At 40.5% G+C, this 21,412-nt stretch overlaps 1 protein-coding gene across 1 annotated transcript in view; it reads left to right on the forward strand.

Moving 5' to 3' along the window:
• Nucleotides 1–21,412, forward strand: part of csmd3a (CUB and Sushi multiple domains 3a) — a 126,801-nt gene that overhangs the window by 55,798 nt on the left and 49,591 nt on the right. The window contains exons 28-37 of the mRNA XM_030785320.1: nt 199–337; nt 1,861–2,048; nt 2,854–3,048; nt 5,928–6,044; nt 13,127–13,240; nt 13,538–13,633; nt 13,742–13,945; nt 17,321–17,445; nt 17,959–18,055; nt 20,706–20,810. Of these exons, the coding sequence (XP_030641180.1) occupies nt 199–337; nt 1,861–2,048; nt 2,854–3,048; nt 5,928–6,044; nt 13,127–13,240; nt 13,538–13,633; nt 13,742–13,945; nt 17,321–17,445; nt 17,959–18,055; nt 20,706–20,810 (1,380 nt within the window). The remainder of the gene's footprint in view (nt 1–198; nt 338–1,860; nt 2,049–2,853; nt 3,049–5,927; nt 6,045–13,126; nt 13,241–13,537; nt 13,634–13,741; nt 13,946–17,320; nt 17,446–17,958; nt 18,056–20,705; nt 20,811–21,412) is intronic.

The following is a 21,412-nucleotide window of genomic DNA, read 5'->3' on the forward strand; positions in this document are numbered from 1 at the left end:
ATTTATGAGAGTTGGTTTCAATTTGAGGCAATATAATTATATGTAATAATAACTGTCATTAACATTGTGAATATAATTATGTCTCATCACTTTGCTTGAAAAACTCTTCCTCCTCCAAAAAATAATTATTACTTGTAATTTAAGTTGATTTTCAAAAGAACATGATGGCACAGACATCTAATTGGATTTTTTTTTCAGCTCCATGTGGTGGAAACATTACAGGGTCATCTGGGTTCATTCTCTCGCCGAATTTTCCTCACCCCTACCCTCACAGCAAAGACTGTGATTGGTTCATCACTGTTCACAGCGATTATGTCATCTCGTTAGCATTTATCAGGTGAGCTGTCCAAAACAATGTTGTCACTGCATCTTCCAGAACCTTTCCAGCAATGAATATCTGCATGCCTGTCATGTTTCAGTGTCAGTGGAAATATCTGGCGACAGTAAATTAAATTTTGCGCTATCAATTTCATCAAACTTTGATCTGTGAAGTACTAACAGAACTCAATTAATTCCAGCACTGTTCTTTGAAAATGTCTTCTCTTCCCATGGTAATTGGGAAGAGATACCTCCTGCGCACAGTACACGGGTGTCAGTTTTTTTTTTTAAATGATGATAAATTTGCGAGTCTGTCTCGAATTAACCAAATGTTATTAATCTGCCATTATGTGGTCTGAGCATTGATACTGATCATGCAAAAAAAGATAGAAAGATAGAAAGACGTATGTGTGAGCATTTCCCAACTGGCTCTCTCTACACACACACACACACACGCGATATATATATATATATAACTACATATGTATAGATACATAGACACACACACACACTTACAAATATATATATATATATAGTGTGTGTGTGTGTGTGTGTGTGTGTGTGTGTGTGTGTGTGTGTGCGTGTGTGTGTATGTATGTATTTTTTTTTACTTTGAGAATATGTATTCTCAGAGCATAATACAATTCAGTAACACAAAGCAGAGCAATCCATTCACACTGCTCTTCCACCTCTCATTCTGCTCTCACACTTTCCACAGAAGATGCCTTCCCCTGTCCAGGCTTTTCCCTAACAAAGTTTTCCTTTTTTTCCCCCACACATGTCAATCTCACGTACATAGAAACCTTTCCGCTTGTCTTTTTTTTTTTTTCCTCCAGATTTGAAATGATTCCATAGATCTCTTTAGAATTCCCGAAGGCTCCATTTTAACGCTGGTGTGTTCGTGTCAGACACTTTGCTGTCATTTAGAGTCATCACTAAGAGTCACTGATGCATAAGTTTGCATTGGTATTTTAAACAACACAGAACACAGTTGCTCCACATGACGAGTGCTGAATTTGTCACTGGCAGATTGTCACAGACTGCACGGGGGGAGATGGATGCAAGTGCGTAACCACAGGACTTTATTTGGAGACAGGGCAGGATACAAACGGAGCACGAAGAACAGACTAGACTGACAAACTAGACAGGGTTCACGACAGGATCTTGAAACAGACTTAAAGAGCTTAGTGTATGCTTTGACAAGGGAGAACTAAAACACAGGGGTATAAATCGGGGAGCAAATCAAGACTTAACGAGGTGGAGACAGGTGAGGGAGATGATAAGGGTGACGGGTGATCAGGCCGGTGATTAGTAGATGGGCGACTCTGAGCACTGAATGGTTGAAATGGGAGAGGGGGGAGCCGAGGTAATTACACAGATTCAGCAGTGGACTCTATGTTCAGTATGACAAAATGATTACACCAGATGATTTCAGTCATTTTAGTGTAACATCCATCCAACATGTTATACTAACGTAATAGGTTAATATAGTACAGTGTAGATCCTGTAATAACACAAATATGCTTTCTTGTCACTTTTCAGTTTCAGCATCGAACCAAATTATGATTTCTTGTACATTTATGACGGACCACACAGCAATAGCCAACTCATTGGCACCTTCCAAGACAGCAAGTTACCAGAGAAGGTAGAGAGCAGTTCCAACATCGTGCACATAGCATTCCGCAGTGATGGCTCCGTCAGCTATACAGGCTTCCATCTGGAATATAAAGGTAGATAAAGTTACTGTTTTTTTTTTTAAATTGTAGCTTAAAGTAACATTATTTACAGGTTTAATGTCTTAGTTGTACTGATTCTGTCTCTAAAGACCCTGCTAGCTAAGCATAATTATGTTTGGTAACAACCCCAGTTTGTTGGTGAAGATATATAAGTGTGTGTGTGTGTGTGTGTGTGTGTATATATATATATGTGTGTGTGTGTATGTGTGTGTGTTTGTGTAATATATATATATATATATATATATATATATATATATATATATATATATATATATATATATATATATATATATATATATATATATATGTATGTATGTATGTATGTATGTATGTATGTGTATATATAAAACCATGTTGATTTCAGAATCTTTTCCATGTCTTGTTTTACTTTTTTTCCCGTGCATACTTTGAAATATTCTGGAACGCAGTGAATACAGTGAAAGATACCCCCCCCCCCCCCCCCCCCCCGTGCACACGTGCGCGCGCACACACACACACACACACATACACACACACACACACACACACACACACACAGACACAATACTAGGCTTATTTTACAGTTCCCTTTCCTTTGATTCTGAGGTTTTTCAAGTACTTTCACTGAACAGTGCATGAATCTGTGTTCTCCTTTGCTCGAAAGATTTTTCCATCCAAAAAATCCTTGCGTCTCAAATGAAAACATTCATACAACCGTCTTAACCGTGAATGACAGGTGCCCTGTCACTCTGAATACAATTATATTCCTGACTCACTCTATTCTTCCTTTTTTTTTTTTTTTTTTTTTGTGGTTTCCAAGCTAAGTTGCGGGAGTCCTGCTTTGACCCAGGGAGCGTGATGAATGGAACTCGGCTGGGGAACGACTACAAACTGGGCTCCAGTGTGACCTTCCACTGTGAGCCAGGTTACCAGCTGCAGGGTCACTCGAGCCTCACTTGTATCATGGGCAGCACTAGCAGGCCTGAATGGAACAGGGAACTGCCAAGCTGCCAAGGTACCTGCAAGGTTCTTTTTTCTTTTTTTTTTTTTTAAATGTTGGTTTCTGAGTACTTGTCACCTGCCTGAGGCAATCTGTTTACTCCTTTGTTTTTTTTTTTATGTCCTGCAAAATACCTCACAATAGCTCATGCTGTTGACCTCTGGCTTTGTCAGAAGGAAGTGTTGCCATGCTGTGTATTCAGGAAATTTGAGTACCTGGGTACTGATTTTCTTTTTCTTTCTTTCTTTCTTTCTTTCTTTCTTTCTTTCTTTCTTTCTTTCTTTCTTAAATTATTAATGAACAGTGAACATCATGTATAAGATGTTTTGCCAAGACAGATTGCAAAGACATTGCCTTGGAAGTGCTAGCTCCCTGGAGCTGCTAATTGATTTGTTCTACTGTATATGCTCCATAAGTTTTCATATCTCTTGATATGTCTTTGCTCATAACGTTTTAGCACCGGCGCCCAGTTGTATTCAGGAGTGTTGTAGGGCAGGTTTTATATGTTGTCTTGGTAACATTCATAAAGGTATTTTCCGTTCACTGTTGAAAGAGAAATTCCAATGTCATTTTTTTTTCCCCTCTGAAAAGAATAGACTGTGTGGGTTGTTTGTTTGCTAAAGTGTAGTGAAGTGATAATCGTTCACAGCAGAAAGCGATGGAAAACCAGTGGAGTGAGTGGTTGCTTACTGTATGGAATTTTCTGGTCTTTTCCGAGTGTTTTTTTTTTGGGGGGGGTGCTAAGAATGAAAAGATACACAATTTTAAACATTATTAGCTTGGCTGAGGGCAAAACAACTTGGAATCAGCACAACATTTCCATGTCTTACAAGACCTTATTCAACATCAACAAATATTTTTGATATTACATTCAATTTTAGCTTAAAGTGCTCTTGTGGAACTGCATTGCTTTCGTTAGCGCGCGTTACATTTTTATGGTGCGTTGTCGCCCAGGGATACGTGTCCTAACATGACACAATTAGAAAGTATAGCACAAATACCTCAAGGGTTAAACAACTGAGTGCTTAAGCACATGAGGAGATGTTTCCCGAAGCCCAAAGTGCAATTAGCAGAGCACTTGAAATGTTTCCACTTTAAATATGATAGTAAATAAGATATGATGTTTATGGAACTAGGGAGCTACTGCACGAAAACACCACGTACAAACACGCTTATTGTCACCTCAAAACCAAGGAATGAAGTGCCAGTGAGCAAGTAAAGAGAAATAAAAAAAGAAGCATTGACAACATCATAGTACAGCAGCTTTCTCTTTTTTTCCTCCTACATACTCTTTTTTTTTTTTTTTTTTTACCCCCTCTCCAACCGTCATGAATTTACAAATTTGTACTCCTCGGTCTTTTTGGCGAGTTCCCGCGCTTGGCATGTTCCCCCCGTCCTCATGGCTGAGGTTCTGTCAAAATTCTCCTCCACACACTCCTAGTCTCTACATATGTTTCATTATAGGGCAAACGCGTCTTTGACAACAGAAGCGCTGATTAATTATTGATGGGGTTGCGCGCAGGTGCGCGCGTGTGTGTGTGTGTGTGTGTGAGTGAATGTCCCAGCTAAGTGTTCTGTCTGTGGCTGTGACATCTGCATGGAGCGTCACATGGGGTTCGGCACAGCAGCTGACGACTCTTCCTTAACACAAATGAGACACACTCTGTTTACTTTTTCTCCACCTGTTGCACTGGCCCAGAGGGTGTAAGGCCCAATTATGCACTTCCACAAAAAAGCCCTCTCCTTTTGTCTCTCTCTCTCTCTTCCTCTCCCTCTCCCCCTCTCTCTCTCTCTCTCTCTCTCTCTCTCTCTCTCTCTCTCTCTCTGTTCCTCTCTCTTGTTTTCTGTTCTGAGAATAACCATTTTCAGAAAAATAGCACCTTAGATGAATATAAATTTGTGTAGCATGAAAAACAAAGCTGCTAACTTCACCCCAAAAAAAAATAAAAAAATAAACCCTCTTTACCTGACAGATATTGGTTATGGTTGGTCGCCAGCCATGAAGTTTTGCAGTGTAATCATGTACTATTACTAGGTAAAGCCTTTCTCTCGTGTAGTGCATGAGATTTGCGACAGCCGGAAAACAATTTCCATGTTATCCATTAATATCATTTTAGCCCTTTTTTCTCAATCCTCACAGTTTTCTGTCATGTAGCCTTGTGAACCACCCAATAGGGTAAAGGCGATAATGTAACAAAAGCTAAAAAACTCTACTTACTTTGTTTCATATGACTGAATGAAGGTTTTATTTGACCTGTCATAGGTTCCTTTTTAACTTTTTATAGTTATGGTAATTTATGCTGTAATATCGTACACTATTCTGTCCCTTTGCATTGGAGAAATGCTCCATCCATCCATTCAGTTATGACACATAGTTTTGTTTTTTTTTTCTTGTAAGATTTCCTGTTTTTTCAGAATATAACAAGTCCTTTTGTAGTTAGAAAGAGCCATTATATTTATGACACATTTCCAGCACAGACAGTTGATAAATGACAGAGCACTATAAAAATGTTGGCCATAATTCAGGATCCCTTGTTGGCCAGTCCAGCTTGTTTGAAGTTGGATAGTAAGGGAAGATTAATGAGCACGTTGGCCATTAGGAGCTGTTACAAAGTGTCACAGCGTATTTATGTCATCGTCCTATTTGCTTTGTAAAACATCGGTGTCAAAAACACGGCTGTCGGCAGCAAAGCAATGAATCAATATCCCGTCTGCCTAAAACTTTAGCAAAATGTGACCGGATGCCTAGAAATATTATGCAACTTTTTTTTTTTTTTTTCTCAGAACAGATTTAACAAGGACCTTATAGGAATGTTGAATGTCACAGGACTTATTTTGAATTGATTTGACCTTGACCTGACCTTGACTTTTTTTTTTTCCTTCAATCTTTGCAGCTCCTTGTGGAAGCAGGTCGACAGGTTCGGAGGGTACTGTTCTATCACCAAACTACCCCAGGAATTACACGATGGGTCACACGTGCACCTATGAAATTTCCGTGCCTGGAGAATTTGGTAAGAATTATGACTATTGTAAGCGTGGCTTTAGCCAAAATTTAAGCTCTGACAGAACAGGCAAACATCACTCTTGTTTAGGTCACATTCAATACATCTGGATGTCTAGCCACATTCAATTTCACACTCTAAAGACTTCAGTTCCATTGCCCTTTAATATTTCTAGAGTTTTGGATTGGCCGAGGGATGAGGTGGGGGGGCGAGGAAGCTGAGAAAATTGAAAGTCAAACAATTTCAGCTTATGCTGTTATTCTTCCTTTGCTGAATGCTATGTTTTTGTAAGTTTGTTCTGTGTGAATCTTAAAGGTTAGAGGAGCTCCTTGAAGCTGAATTTGCTTTTTAAGTGAAATGAAATCCATATCTTTTGTTTCTTCCCGGGTTTGTTTGTTTGTTTGTTTGTTTGTTTGCTACTAATGGCGTTACTATTTCTTTTTATCCTTTTCACTTCGTTTTCGCACCATGTCATACATAAAAGAAACACAATTAAAAGTTTGGCAAAAAAGAGAAAGACGAAGATCTGATAACCAGCGTACATCTGGGCTCAGACTTGTGTATTTTTTAAAACTCTCACCAGGGAGAGAGCCGTATGGGTCCAAGTCTCATATATTATGTATGTATGTACAAACTGCAGTCAAGCTGCTCTGAAGTAGCAGATGGCACTGGAATCCTATACGATTAAGCACCTATGGGATCTTCCTAATTCACGCCAAAAGTTTGGTTACCTTAAAAGTGCTGGAGAGCTCAAATTAAGTTTTTGGAGAGAAGTTTTTATTTATTTATTTATTTATTATTATTTATTAAGGGACTGGGGGACTGTCATGCTGTGCTTGTGTAATCTTGACCTACCAGATGGAGCAGTTGAGTTTAAAAGAAAGAAAGAAAGAAAGAAAGAATGAAAGACAGAAGGAACTTTGTATGAGTGAAGTGCGCACACTAAGCTTAAGAAAAAAAACAAATAATTAAAAAGCTTAAGAAAAAAAACAAATAAATAAAAAGCAGAAGTTATCCTGTTTTGTTCTAAGATCCTCAGACAGCGCTCCCTGTGTTCTGAATGCCGGCACTGATGGAGATGACATAACAAGCTTGTCGACAGTCTGCACAGGTTGTTTTGCTCAAGCCTTTTAATCAGCGTTACGAACGTGCTCAGTGTTAACAGAGCTGCTAATGCACGATTCAATTACAGAAGACATATCAAAATATCTCAGCGCATAGTAGTCTCTGCTGTGTGGCATGCTTGCCTAAATACGTTTTGGTATATTAAAAAAAAAAACAGAAACTGTCTTTGCCGATGGGCTCTGGTTGCATCTTTAGGCAAAGAATTGCAAGAACATATTTTGAGATGTTGTGTAGACACACACACACACACACTATATATATATATATATGAATTGAGGTCAAGATAACGGGCATATACTAAATATTTGTTTTCCAAACTCCAGCGCTTCCTAGCTGTTTCATAATAGACCTGTCTCTTTTTGTTTACTATAGGAACCAAAAATGACTTTGGACGTTCACTTGGAGAGACATTTGAGTAAATTCTTATTTGCTTAAAGAGCACAAGCCTAGACGTATGCTCAGTTTGTAAGTTGTATGAATCCTGAGTTGTTTGGGTTTGCAAGAGACTGTTTTGGTTGCAATAAAACATTTTTTTCCCCCGCCTGGGTACTTGGAGACGCTTAAATGTGCCATCTTTTATTCAGAGGTTCTCCAAGTCCCACTGTGACGGTGGGTGTCAACATCTCTCATGTCCTTAAATGCCTCTGCAGGCAACACTTAAAGCTGAGGACAACAACCATTAAAAAAAAATAGATAAAAAAAAAATGAAAAATAAATAAATAAATAAAAAATCACCTGCAAATATTGCTGCAAAGTTGGACAGGTCTCGGAATGGGGATGCTCTCTGCTGAGCTGTGGCACATTAAATACGAAATGCATTTTGCCTTTAATAACTGACGCGTGCAGCCGTTCCCTCACCTCTCTCTTGCGCCCGACGGAACGGAGAGCGGCGCCTTCGTTTTCCTGCACTCGTCACTGCGGGGAGGAAATATTAACTGACAGATGGGTAAACAAGATACTAGCGCCCCACCAAAACAAACACACCATGACTAAAAAAAAAAAAACCCAAAGAGAAGTTACTTTCTTTCTTTCTCTCTTTCTTTCTCTCTTCGTCACACCTGCTTCCATCCAACTCTGCGTGCAGTTCCTCTGTGTCTGGCCATTCTCTGCCAGTCCTGATGATTAGTCTTACCTTTTGCTCATTTTGCTAGTATACCTTGCCATGTATCTGTAGCTGTCTTTACCAGTTGCCTCCTTTGTGAGGCATTTAGGGTTTTGCCCCACACACACACACTGATCTTTGGATCTTGCTGTCCTGTGTGTGAACCCTCCACGTATGACTTTGGAATTCTTAACTTTGTTTTTCTGGGGGATTTTTGGTAATTAGTGTTTGGTCTCACTGTTTTCTACCTGTTCTTGTCTGCTTGTCTACGCCGTGTTGGATTTTGATTTGGACTAGTTGGCCTAGCTGACTAGATCTCTTAATAAATCCTGTTTCTACAGGTGCTCACTCATTCTCATTACGCTTTTTTTCTCTCTCTTTCTTCCTTTCTTTCTTTTATTCTGAATAAAAATCTCATGAATGTATACAGTTGCTTGGGGGAATGAAGTGTGCTATTCTTGTACTGTGGAACACACTGGTGTCCAGGAAAGAATTGCCACAATGCTGACCAAGAGGTTTTTTTTTTTTCTTTTCATTTTTTTTCAGCTATACATATTGAACAGTGTGATAAGGTAACAGAACACATTTTTTTTTTGTCCTTTAAAGTTTAATCATTCTGTCACACTGAATGATTCCAGCTGTTTTTCAGACTGGCGCTTTATAAAAAAAATAAATAAATAAATAAATAAATTAAAAAATAAAAATAAATGTATTATTCACAGCTGCCAAGCGCATCTTGCCTCAGGCACAAACTGTAAACACAGGAGTGGTCTTTTCGCAGCCCAGCTCAGTCCTTTTCAGTTCCATGTTTACTGGAAAGTTCTAAGACAACCAACCAATGTGGCTGTAAAAACGTGTATCGCAGTTAAAACGGTCGATCGCTTCGCATGGAGTCGATGAAAGAACTTGGCAAGGTAGTTTTTTTTTTCTCTTTTTTTGGGAACACGTGTGCTGGTGAGTGGCGAGTGGAGTGTATTTGCATAAGCGGGGGTGCTACGTGACGGTGACAGGTACGACATGCCGTTAACGACAGAATTACGCGATGCTTTTTGACAAGGCCTGGCAGCGAGTTTGTTCCAGCGCATCCACACCGCTAATCCATACCTGCTCTGCGTCAACTTCCTCTCGAGTAAATTCGCTCTCCCTAAAATTTTGGCAGCAGCAGCAGCAACTCAAACAGTTCCAGAGTTTGAGAGAAAGCAAATCCTGGCTTGGGGGTGGGGGTGGGGGGGGTTGTGCAGAGACATGCAGCTGATTGTAATGTAGCTGCGTGTGTGTTTGTGTGTATGTGTGTCTGTGAGAGAGAGAGAGAGAGAGAGAGAATGTGGCTCCAGGCCTCAGTATAATCAACTCAGCTGTACGACTGTGGTCTCCCTCGACTAGCCCTCACAGAACAGAGCCAAACAGACAGTCTGATTGCCTTCTCTGGAGTCAATGAGAATGAGGAAAAACCCATCAGATGGCACAAGCTATGTCCGGCCGCGTCTCTGTCTGCTCTCTCTCTCTCTCTCTGTGTGTCTCTCTCTCTCTTTCTCTCTTTGTCTCCGTCTCCTTCCTGCTCAACTGGACTGCAAATGGATGTAGGCTAATTAAAAAGAAGTCTAAGCCACTCTTCAGATTTTGTAGAAGAACTGAATAGCATGAGTGCTCCGTATGGGGAAAAAAACAAGAGGGACACCCCTGAGCTAGGGGCTAAGAAAAGCTTCATGGAGCTTAAGTGACAGTGCTAATTCAATTCGCTTACGTTTTTATGTGGGCCGGAACTTTTCTTACCTTTCTTTCTTTCTTTCTTTCTTTCTTTCTTTCCTTCTCCTTTTATTGCTGTCATAATGAGGAACTCTGGGTTTTGCGAATTCTGCCTGAAGCGAGCCTCGTAGCAACAGTGACGAGGCAGGCTAGCTGAGAGGGGGCCTTCACCCTGGAGAGTTGAGTCATCCATCGACAGCGGAAGGAAAGGACAACAACAGATCTATGTCGCTCGCAATGCTCGCTCACTCTCTCTTGAACTGATGTCTGACACACTGTGGCACAGCTGGTGATTTGCCTTGAGTAATTGGGATTGGGGAGCTCATTTCAACTGAGAGAAATTTCAGCGTCAGTTTTTTTGAAGGATTTTTCTTTTCGTAGTTGCTAGCATAAATGCTTAGAGCTGTTTCCCAGGACTTTTTTTTTTTGGTCCATCCTTCTTATTTTGACTTGAATTGAATCTGTATTGTCCACTGGGTATACCTCATACTCATTGCCCCCCTGCCCCCCACCTTTCCCTCCGTCTACACTGTTTGTGTTTGTCAGCGTTTTAAGAGCGACGGGACCGTTTGTGCTATTTTTCAGCGTTTTTCGCCCAAAAATTCTTTTTTTTAGTTTTACATTTAGGCATGGCCTGAATGTGATTTTTTTTTTTTATTTCGACACCTTTCTCATGCGCTAATGACTTGTGTAACGCGTTAGGCAGCGACACCTTCCTACGTTTGCGAGACGTTAAATATCATACCGCGGGGATTCACAAACCCTCTTTGTTTTTACTGCCATTCGGCAGCTCGTTTTGCAGATTGACCTGCAAGCCCTGTCTACTCTCCCTCTCTCTCTCTGGAATAAGAACCCGATCCACCAACACAGCTTCAATTTGTGTTCTGATAGGTCAGGGGCAGGCAGACATGCTCGGGGTGTCCTTTTTGAGGCAGATATCGTCATGACCCTGGTTGCCTAGACAGGTCCTTGTTGGCGTTTAATGAGCTGGTGTCTCCGTATTCCCAAAGAGAAAGGCCGCCCTGCCGAAGACCGATGCCATTTCCGTTGGGATAACGTAACTCGAAAAAAATGGTCGTGGCCGTGATGTTCGAGAACGCCCCGCAGCTCCATGGCAACGTTAACGATTCTTTGGGGCGAGTGGAGCACAACACTTCAGATGGCTCTCCAAAGAAACTTAGCCCACCAACCCAAGGGGGACAGTGAATTCAAGCTGTTTTTGTTTTCGAATATTGCACTGTTCATGAAAGATAATACAACAGTTTGTTTGGTCTTATGTTCCAGCTTTTTTTTTTTTCTCTGAAAGGAACCACAGCTGTTTGGATTAGTGAAGCATATAAATTCAATTCTGAATTATTGACTGACTTTGTTATAGCGTGTTTACATGAGGTATACAAACCAGATGCCAAGAGGGATAAAGCTTTTTGCCTTCTGAATACATATTATTACTGGAGGTCAAAATGCTACGCCAGACAGATCTGACGTTGACTTCGACAACTGAAGCAATTACAGAGCAGAGGGCCTTTTCCAAGTTACACTGTCTGTGTGTGTGTGTGTGATCTAAAACCGAGCAGGTGTAGAGCGTTGGAGGTAAATTATGGAAAATGGAAAAAAAAAAGAAAAGACCTCCTCTGCCGTTATAATTAAAACCTGTTGGCTTGTTTGCCTCTTAAGGTACGACACGGTAGGAATGACAAGTGCAAGATTACAGGCTTGTGCAAATGCGCGCTGTTCTCGTCTAACTCCATGTACAAGACGCTGTTCCGCAGGGATAAGCTGAACCTATTTAAAGAAAATAGCACTTCAAACTGATGTCAAGAAAACACCTCATGTTTTGAGGTAAATATAAGGGAATATTACTTCTGAAGAGCACATAGGTTTGTGAAAGCAGTGTTTTCATTGTGTGTGTGTATACACTCCAGGGAATATCAGGATACACCTGAAAATGTACGTTAAGCACGATGTCATGGACGAGGATTAACAGAAGCTGGCTCTTCGGTTTAGGGTTCGTTCTACGTTTAATCTTTGTCAGAAAGTATCGTCCAGAAACCGATGCTGTCTAACATATTTTCCTTATGGTGCTCTCTTAAAAAAGAATGTGTTTACAGTGTGCATGGCACAAAAGTATATTTCAGCTGTTATTACTTCTTTTAGGTTTTCAGACGCTTCCCTTTTTTTGACCAGATGTATTGAAATGTTTGTATTGGGGGAAAAAAAAAAACCCTCAGGAAAAAAAACATGAAACAGGAAACTTTTTCTATCAGATTTATAACGTCTCTCTCTCTCTCTCTCTCCCTCTCTCTCTCTCTCTCTCTCCCTCTGTCTAAGTGTTTGAAAGGTTGTTACTAAATTATTCAGATAAAAATGACAAACATATGTTGGTATATTTCTTACCTGAAGCACCGCTGTGCTGTCGCTCTTTATTGTCTGTCTAATGTACAGTCTGTGCCTGCAGGCACAAAAGCCTGCAGGCAAACAGGTTTTTAGTTACCTCAGCACTACCTTTAGTATCGATTCCCACACTCGTTTTTTTACAGTTCCTTTCGCGGTTCCAATATGAATTTATTGGATTTTACTCCAGTTGTTAAAGTACCTCGTTAGAGGTTTCGCAGAACGATTCAGTCGAACACCCACCCTACCCTCCACACCCCCGTCGCAGTAATACACCATGGATTTGATAACTGATGATTGTTTTGGGAAAATGCTGCAATATGACCGTAGAAATTAAGGAGTGCTATGGTTTGTGGCAGGAGCTTGCAGCTCATACAGTTGGTTTCATTACTTTCAGGACTTTGTGGCAAGGTTCTGTCAAAAGCACCATTATTTTGGAAGAATGTACCATGTGTTTGAAGTAACAGGCTCAAGTGGCATTTGGGGGGAGCGGGTTGGAGGGGCAGAGAACTGCTCATTGAGTGGAAGTAATGTACAATGAAACTGCAGAGCTGCATATGGGCTGAAAGAGAGAAAGAGAGAGAGAGAGCGAAATGATTTTTTTTATAGGTATTGCATTGCTAGCAGGGTAGACGGATAATTCCAGATCGATGAAAGGTGTCATTGAGATGACAGTCACACATTTTCTCTCTCTCTCTCTCTTTCTCTCTTTTTTTCCACTGCGCAGTGCTGTTTGGGCAGTTTGTTTTCTTCCAGACGTCTCTGAACGATGTAGTAGACATCTATGATGGACCTTCGGCAGAATCCCCTCTGCTCACGTCAATATACGGCTCTCACTCAGGTAAAGGGCATTGTTTGTCTTCTAAATGGTAGAATGGAAACTGCCCAGGCACTCGACCCTCATATGACTTAAAGACACATCCAGCCAAAGTATCTGTGAGAGTGACTGTCTTAAGTACAGTGATCTGCCAGGGTTGACTGGCCAAGAATAAGGTCTGCAGTACCTTTTTGTTTTTGTTTTTGTTAGTAAAAAGTAAATAACGCTAGTGATGACTGTAGCTCTTTTGATTTTAATGACCTGATGGTGGAATGTTTGCGCTTTTTTTCCTTTTTCTTTCTTTCCCTTTTCATCTCCAAGGAGAGCCTTTGCCTTTGAGCTCTGGAAATGAAATTACCATCAAGTTCACAACAGTGGGACCAAACACGGCCAAGGGCTTCCATTTTGTCTATCAAGGTCAACATTTTTTCGCAGAACATTCTACAAATACAGAGAAACAAAGAAAAAAAATAAAAGGCTGAATCGTAAAACCTTCTCTTTTTTTTCCCCTCCTGTTTATCGCAGCTGTCCCCAGAACCAGCGCCTCCCAGTGCAGCTCGGTTCCCGAGCCGCGCTTTGGAAAACGGATCGGGAACGACTTCGGAGTGGGCACGGTGGTGCACTTCGAATGTAACCCAGGCTACGCTCTGCACGGCTCCACTGCCATCAGGTGTGAGGCTGTGCCCAACACTCTAGCCCAGTGGAACGGGACCGTGCCCGCGTGTATCGGTACGGAAACTCCCGCCGTTCTGTCTCCACACTCTTTTGCCCACCTCACACACTCTCTCCTCTTCCTCCACCTGTCAGAGAGGAAGCATAAAACACAACTCCTTTACCTAAAAAAAAAAAATAAAATTGGAAGATGATTGGGGGAGGTTAAGTGAAATCGATGTGTCTGGGTATGGCTTGGAGATGAACTGGTCGTAATGGGGTATACTAGGCCTTTTTGAGTAGAGCTGAAAGTGGGATGAAACGCGGTAGTGAATCAATAGGGGTCTTGATGTAACCGTCTTAATGCAAAGTGACAGAAGTACTCTCCCCGCCAGCACTCCTTATCTTCCAGTTTAATAGAAAATCTTCTTTGAGAGAGAAGTCGGTAGACGCCCAGGCTCAGGCTCGTAATTCCCGGTGATTTCACACTAGCCGTTAATGCTCCGTTATGGCGAATCCTCATAGACCAAATTTACTAACGTCGTTTTTGCACGTTAATGTCATTGCCGTTATACAGTACAAATAACAATAATGGCTGTTCCATTTTAAATGTCTTAGTCAATTACTGAATTACTGCTTTGTCACTGGGTCACTGGCTTTATACACACACACACACACACACACACACACACAGAAAATACATATACTCGTCCCGAAGGCTTCTTATCCCCTGATTTCTTGTGTGCAGATAGGATCTGTCTTTGCTCCATTGGGCATTGCTGATGGGTAATCTCTTCAGAGAAATGCCTTCTATTGCACAACAATCTTTTTTTCTTTTTCCTTACAGTTATGTTTTTTTTTTTTTCTCTCTGTCTCAAATTGGGAAAAGCTATATGAGGCGCGGTGTTGCTGAGTAGAATGAGAATGCTTGAGTCTATGTTTTAGTGAAGGGGGAAAGTTGGCAGTGTTGCCCCTGGAAACCGCAGAACACATTTTCACTGCATCACTGTGTCTTTAGAACACAGAATATAAAGAGCCTCATACTCCACGGTTCTGAAAACTGTGTGTCATTGCAATGTCATACAGTGTATCACAATTGCAAGTTAACTACTGTTACACTGATTTGCATTTTCAAGTTTTAAATATTAAAAAGAAAAAAAAAATGTATATACCAAGTGTAATCTTGGTCCTAACTCCGTCTATAGTCATAAGTGTGTTTGTTACCATCAAACATTTGAGAAGGACTGATGAAAAATGAATCATCAATCAAACTTTATAGGAACAATAACAGTAGAGCATGATACATAGAGCATAATACAGTGAGTACAATACAGAGTAATGAAGTGAGTGTAATATCTGACAGCAGCGGAGAAGGATACATTACAGTTTATATAATATGAACATTTTTCATATCTCTGTCTGTCAGGATGCTAGCACAGAATGAAGACGTTGAGCACAGCTGAAAATCAGTTTTTAATTACAAGAGGAGACTATCATTACCTGCCGACAGCAGACATCCCTCTGTACTGAACTCAAAAAAAAAAAAAAAAAAAAAAGATATGATTTCAATTAATTTCTTCATGACAGTTATGTTCTCTCTTTCCGTGACTTAGCAAAAAAGAATAAATAGAGAAACCGACAGATGTACAGTTTCAGTTTGACGTTTTAAACGGCGTGGCCAAACACTGCGTAGCTTTGGCAGTTAAACACGTCCTCGATTGACTCCGGACTCTAGCCTTTCCAAGCGTCCTTGACCGACACTATCAAATACTGATCATGGAGAGAGTGAATCCTTGAAGTATTTAACATTCTTTGAGACCTCTGCCTTATTGACAGCTCAACAAAAGGTGCTGAATTCATTGTCTGGCAAAGCCTCAACAAACAAGTGAAAATTGCTTGATCTTTCACCCCAAAGACATGCAGAGGGAGAGAAAAAATTGAGTATTGAGTCATACTGAGTCACCAAGGACGAATTCTCCTTTTTAAAAAAAAAAAAAAAAAAAAAATGTAACTGTTGATGTTGTTGTTCCTTTATGTTGTTTACTCGCGCGAGTGCGCTCGTGAGTGCATGTTCTTTGACTGTCATGACAGAAGAAAAAACACGAAATAAGAACTGAATTTTGACTGTGCGTCGCTTGGCGCTGATGACTTTCACAATACGGCATCATGATGTGAAACGGCTTCTTTCAAACGTTTCCTTCAAGAGAGGGAACATGACAAAAAAAACGCATCGCCGACGTGCACTCGAGCAAGGCACTTAACCCCGCCGTTGTTAACAACTTACAACCGTACGTCTAACGTTGTGTAAGAACGTCGGCGAAACAAACAAACCTGTGAACAGCACAGTTGTGTCTTCACCGCCTCGAACAGCAGTTGAGGGCAAAGTCACGGACAAATCCACTCCTCTCATTGAAAACCACTAAATGCTTCACAGTGTATTTCGTGGTCTACAGTGTATATACTGTGGTCAGCGAAATGTATCTGTAGTCTATAAAGACACAGCTCAGCAGGGCTGAAATATTGTGAAGAGCCATCAATATAAGGGAAGAATAATTGAAAACGAGTGAATGTGTAATTTGTTTTATGTGGAGTGATGTGAGTCACGCGTAAAGAGAGGATACAGAATGCTGACAGAAGGCACAATAGCAGACCATCCTGTGAAGGACAGAGTGAATGAAATAACATACTGAAATAATTCATTGTGTGTGTGTGTGTGTGTGTGTGTGTGTTGAACTGCAGGGAGTGATTATCTTGTTCCCAGTGGCACATTAGCTCACTGACACTGAGAACAAGAGAGGGCGAAAAAAGGTGCACTTCATATCATTTTGAAGGCTCGTAGATCAGTAGTATTGGAGCGCTCTCCTTTGGACAAACCAGACACGTAATGGTTGCTGTAATGGGACTACTGGTTTGTGATGACATGAAGAGTAGCCAGTGACAGTAATTAGACATTTCTCATGTACAAGAGAAGGTTACGTTCAGTCGGTCAGGATTTTTTTAATAATGATAATTAGACTCATTAATAATATTATCAGTCGCTCCTGTCCGTAATCCAGCGGTCACGAAAGGCGCATATCATGTTCGAAATAATTTTTATGAAAAAGGAAGGACCTTTTAAAGAAAGAAAGGAAAAAAAGAAAGAACGATGCAAATTTAATACCACTAAATTGCTTCTGCATAATGCTCAACACTTTTTTTTTTCTTTTTTCTTTTTTCGTTTTAACCTGGAGACAAAGTTGAACGCATTACCGAGATGTAGCTCTTAAAACCTGTTTCATTAGTTTAATTCACATATCTGGCATTTTTTTCCCTCCCAAAACTCCTTCCATCAGTTTTATAGTACCATCATCCTTTTTTTTACTTCTTCTTCTGCAAGGCGTTTTTTTTTTTTTTTCACATACCCTTTTGTCACATTCTGTCCATTTTTCTAAAAAAAAAAAATCTGCCTTTCAGTCCCTTGTGGAGGGGTCCTCACCGCACGCCGAGGGACCATCTTATCGCCTGGTTACCCTGATCCCTATGACAACCACCTGAACTGTGTTTGGAAGGTCTTTGTACCAGAGGGAGCCGGAATCCAAGTGAGAGAGACGTTTTTTGGTTTTTTTTTTTATCTGCCTTTAACCAAAGTTCATGCTTTTTTCTTTCTTTTTTTTTTTTTTGACTGAAAGTGTAGGTTGAACTGTCACAGCACAGGAAAAGGAAAAGGCTAGTCTAAGGCAGTGTGTATTGCTCAGTTATCAAGATTGTATGACTTTTATCTAATTTCAGGGGCTTTATAGCTTTGAAATTTCAGAGAAACTTTTCTCAAACAGAACCAGTTATCGATACAGTCTCCCATAAACGCATCCCTCAAGCCACAGAAGAAAACATTGTACTGTAGATCACTCATAATCTTCTCTGACAAACAAAGTTAGCTTGCCAAAAAATGACAGGAAGTCATCAGTGTTGAAGGGACTTGCTCATATACTGTTTTTGTGCTTGGTTGTTCTTTGTTTCTTATTTAACAACCTTTTCTTTTGCAAACCTTATATGTGACCACTATATGAAGCAATGGTTAATCTTCTGACGAAAATCGTCTCCTGAACCTTTAGATCACTGTCGTCACTTTCTCTACGGAGCACAACTGGGATACCCTGGAATTCTACGACGGACTTGACAGCAACGCTCCAAGACTGGGGAGCTATTCAGGTGGGGAATTTTTTATCTTTACGTGACTTTAGCGTCGTCGAAGTAAATCAAAGATTCCTTCAAAAGAGCCGACATATAAATCACGTATGCGTGTGCGTCTGTGTCCTGGAAAACACCCAATGTCAGGAAAACAAACAAAATAAAAAAATACAGACAGTACCTTCACAACAAAATCCACCAGACACCGTAGAGTCTCTTCAGAACCTTTAGACGAATCCCCGGTGTGCATCACAGCATGCGCCTCTCTCCTCTGGAGTGAAGAACAATAAACTGACTTTGATACGGACAGTTCTCCACAATTTTACGGACAGCTCTCCACAATTTACCGAAAACTGGACAACTCTTTTATAACGTTATTTACTATTCTAGACAACACAAGGGAGAAGACTGGGCAACAACACAAGGGAGAAGGAGTCAGCGTTCAGTCTTGATCTTAAACAGAAAACATAAGACTGTGTTTGTGTGTGTGTATGTATACATGTATATAGATAGATAGACAGATAGACAGATATGCATGTGTATATATATTTAAAATCAGTGGCGGCTTGTGAGCTGGAAACAGAGGAGGAACAAACCTCCCCTTTAAATCTATCATTAATTTCAACCTGTTCCCATTTATCCACCTTGATTAACAACAAAGCTAAGGATTTGCAGAATAATTAACACCAATCGCGTAAATAGAGAAAATAATTCTCAGTGTCATTTTGTGTTGGTGTTACAGTTTTTTGCAAACTACTTGAGGCCTGAGTGCTAATTTATTGTGCATTGCACTCAACGCTGATGCGTTACACAGATAAATGATCCTGTTTTTTTTCTAACCTAAAAGTTTATTCTCAGAAATTGAGATCGATTTCAATAACTTTACCTCTGTTTTTTTAAATTTGAATTTCATAACAGAAGAAAGCTACAACGTAAAACACATTGAGGGATTAGGTTTCCAGTACGTATTCAGATAATTGCCATCCTTGTTAAACAATTTCACACTGTAGCTTCCACTAGCACACAAGCTTCAGACAATCCACGGTGTTTCGCGAGCATTTACACGGCAGAATCTTGCAAATCAGATGAGCGCACTTGACATCAATATTCCCTGATGTCGGGCAGACAGCGAAAAGTACAGCTATCCACAAATTACAAGAACGTGTGGGTATAACAATTGCTACACAGTTCAGTAAAGAAAAATAATGCTATCACAAAATGATATTGGTAAATACTTACTCTGTTTACGCGATTGGGGTTAATTATTTGCAAATCGTTAGTTTTATTGTTAATCAAGGTGGATTAACGGGAACAGATTGAAATTAATGATAGATTTAAAGGGGAGGTCTCTTCTTCCTCTGTTTCTAGCTCGCTAGCTGCCACTTTATATATATATATATATATATATATATATATATATATATATATATATATATATATATAAACATACACACAGGCACACACACACCATATCGTACATATGTTTACTTCTAGAGGTTTTTTTCTTTTTTTAAATCATCTAAAGTGAATCAGTATTTGAGTCATCACAGCATATTAACAGCTTTTCCAAACAGCAGGGGTGAGTACTCAAAGTCAAGAAACTCTCTGGTAGCACTCTTAGTAGAGGTAGGAGACAAGCTGCTATCAATATGGCATAAAATAATTTCTTTGCGTGACATACTTAAAACTGAGGGGTAATTATTTTCACCACCTCCATTCTCCCCGAAGCCCAGACAGCGAGAATCAAAATAAAATATTCACCCACCCTTTACGGACACAGTTTTTCTTTTCTTATCTTTTTTTTTTTTTTTTTTTTCTGTTAGCCGTGTTAGCTGTCGTCAACACGTTTGACGTTTAATCTCGTTCGAGACCGAACTGTGAGGCTGAGGGAAGTTGTGGATGAGGTTGACTAGTCAGGAGGGTTGAACGAATGAGATGCGAGCAAACGCGGTCCAGCCGCAGAGACCACGGGGGAGGAGGGGGTTTCTCGAGACTGTTGGTGTCACAAATATAATAGATGTGACTGTCAGTCTTATTACTCAAAAGCCTTTTTTCTTTCTTTTTTTTTCATCGTCCCTCTCCATAAACTCTAGCGTGGTTTGAACATGTAGTTTGAGCCAACACAAATACCTCCCCTCCCCTTCTCCCCCACCCCTATTGCAACATTACTTAACCCTCCTGTGATTACACATCAAAGCTTGTCAGGGGCCTAAGCAGAATGGTTGGCTGGGCAAATAGCTTGTCAGTGCATTAGACAGGGCCATGTCGGATGCAGCGTCTCGCAGTGTCTTCTGAGGTCACCCAAAGGTTACTTAAAAAAAAAAAGGAAGGTAAAAAAGAAAAGAAAAGATAGAACCAATCTGTCGGCTGTCCTTTAAGGCCGCATTATTTCAGTTCAATGATGTGGACGCCACAGAGGTGTGACCTCCGGGAACCACGGAAGCGCCCTGTCAATAGAGCCATTCCACAGCCTGGATAAAGGTAATTAAAACAGTACCAGCGCTGAATGACACATCCAAACCCCCCCCCCCCCCCCGTGACACTAGGGTCCAACCGCGGTCCGCGTCAACAACCAGAACGTCTGCGGACGGCGGTCGGTCCGCGCGGAGTCGGATCCGTAATTGGCGTCCTGTTAATGCAAATTTTGTTTTTCCGAATGACACCCCCACAGGGACGACAATTCCCCCTCTCCTCAACAGCACGTCCAACAACCTGTACCTCACCTTTCAGACGGACATGAGTGTGTCTGGAGCGGGGTTTCATCTGGAGTATACAGGTATGGTCATATCTGAACACGACACATGGAACCCTTACCACCACCACCCCCCCTATCGCCCGCACCTCCCTCACTCACTGTGTAGTCACTGATATTACAGCCGTCGAAAGTCAGGACGCCTGTCGCGACTGCAGAACATTGCAGGATGTGTGGCGCTTGTTTGTGTTTTGAGTGTAAATAAATAAATAAATGAATAAACAAAAACACACACACACACACACACACACATATATATATATATATATATATATATATATATATATATATATATATATATAAAATCATGTCTAGGGTTCTTCAGAGACTCAGGCAGCATTAGTTATTTTGTTCTCATTTAGATAACACTAGACAAATATTAATCAGAGTGTTTTGATGCTGAAATGAATGTTTGTTGATGTAAAGTATGTGTTGCTGATTATTTATTTAACACTAGGTTTTATTTTAATTACCAAACCATCAGATACTCAGCACCGTGGATCCTCCCCACTTACTGATATCATCCAGTGGATTCTTGTAGTGCTGTATTTTTGACGGTTTTGGAAGGCTGCATTTGTATTTATATATCTATATTTTTTTGGCCAGTAATGTATAAAAAAAGAATA

The sequence above is a fragment of the Chanos chanos genome, chromosome 9, assembly GCF_902362185.1.
Source record: "Chanos chanos chromosome 9, fChaCha1.1, whole genome shotgun sequence".
Lineage (NCBI taxonomy): Eukaryota > Metazoa > Chordata > Actinopteri > Gonorynchiformes > Chanidae > Chanos > Chanos chanos.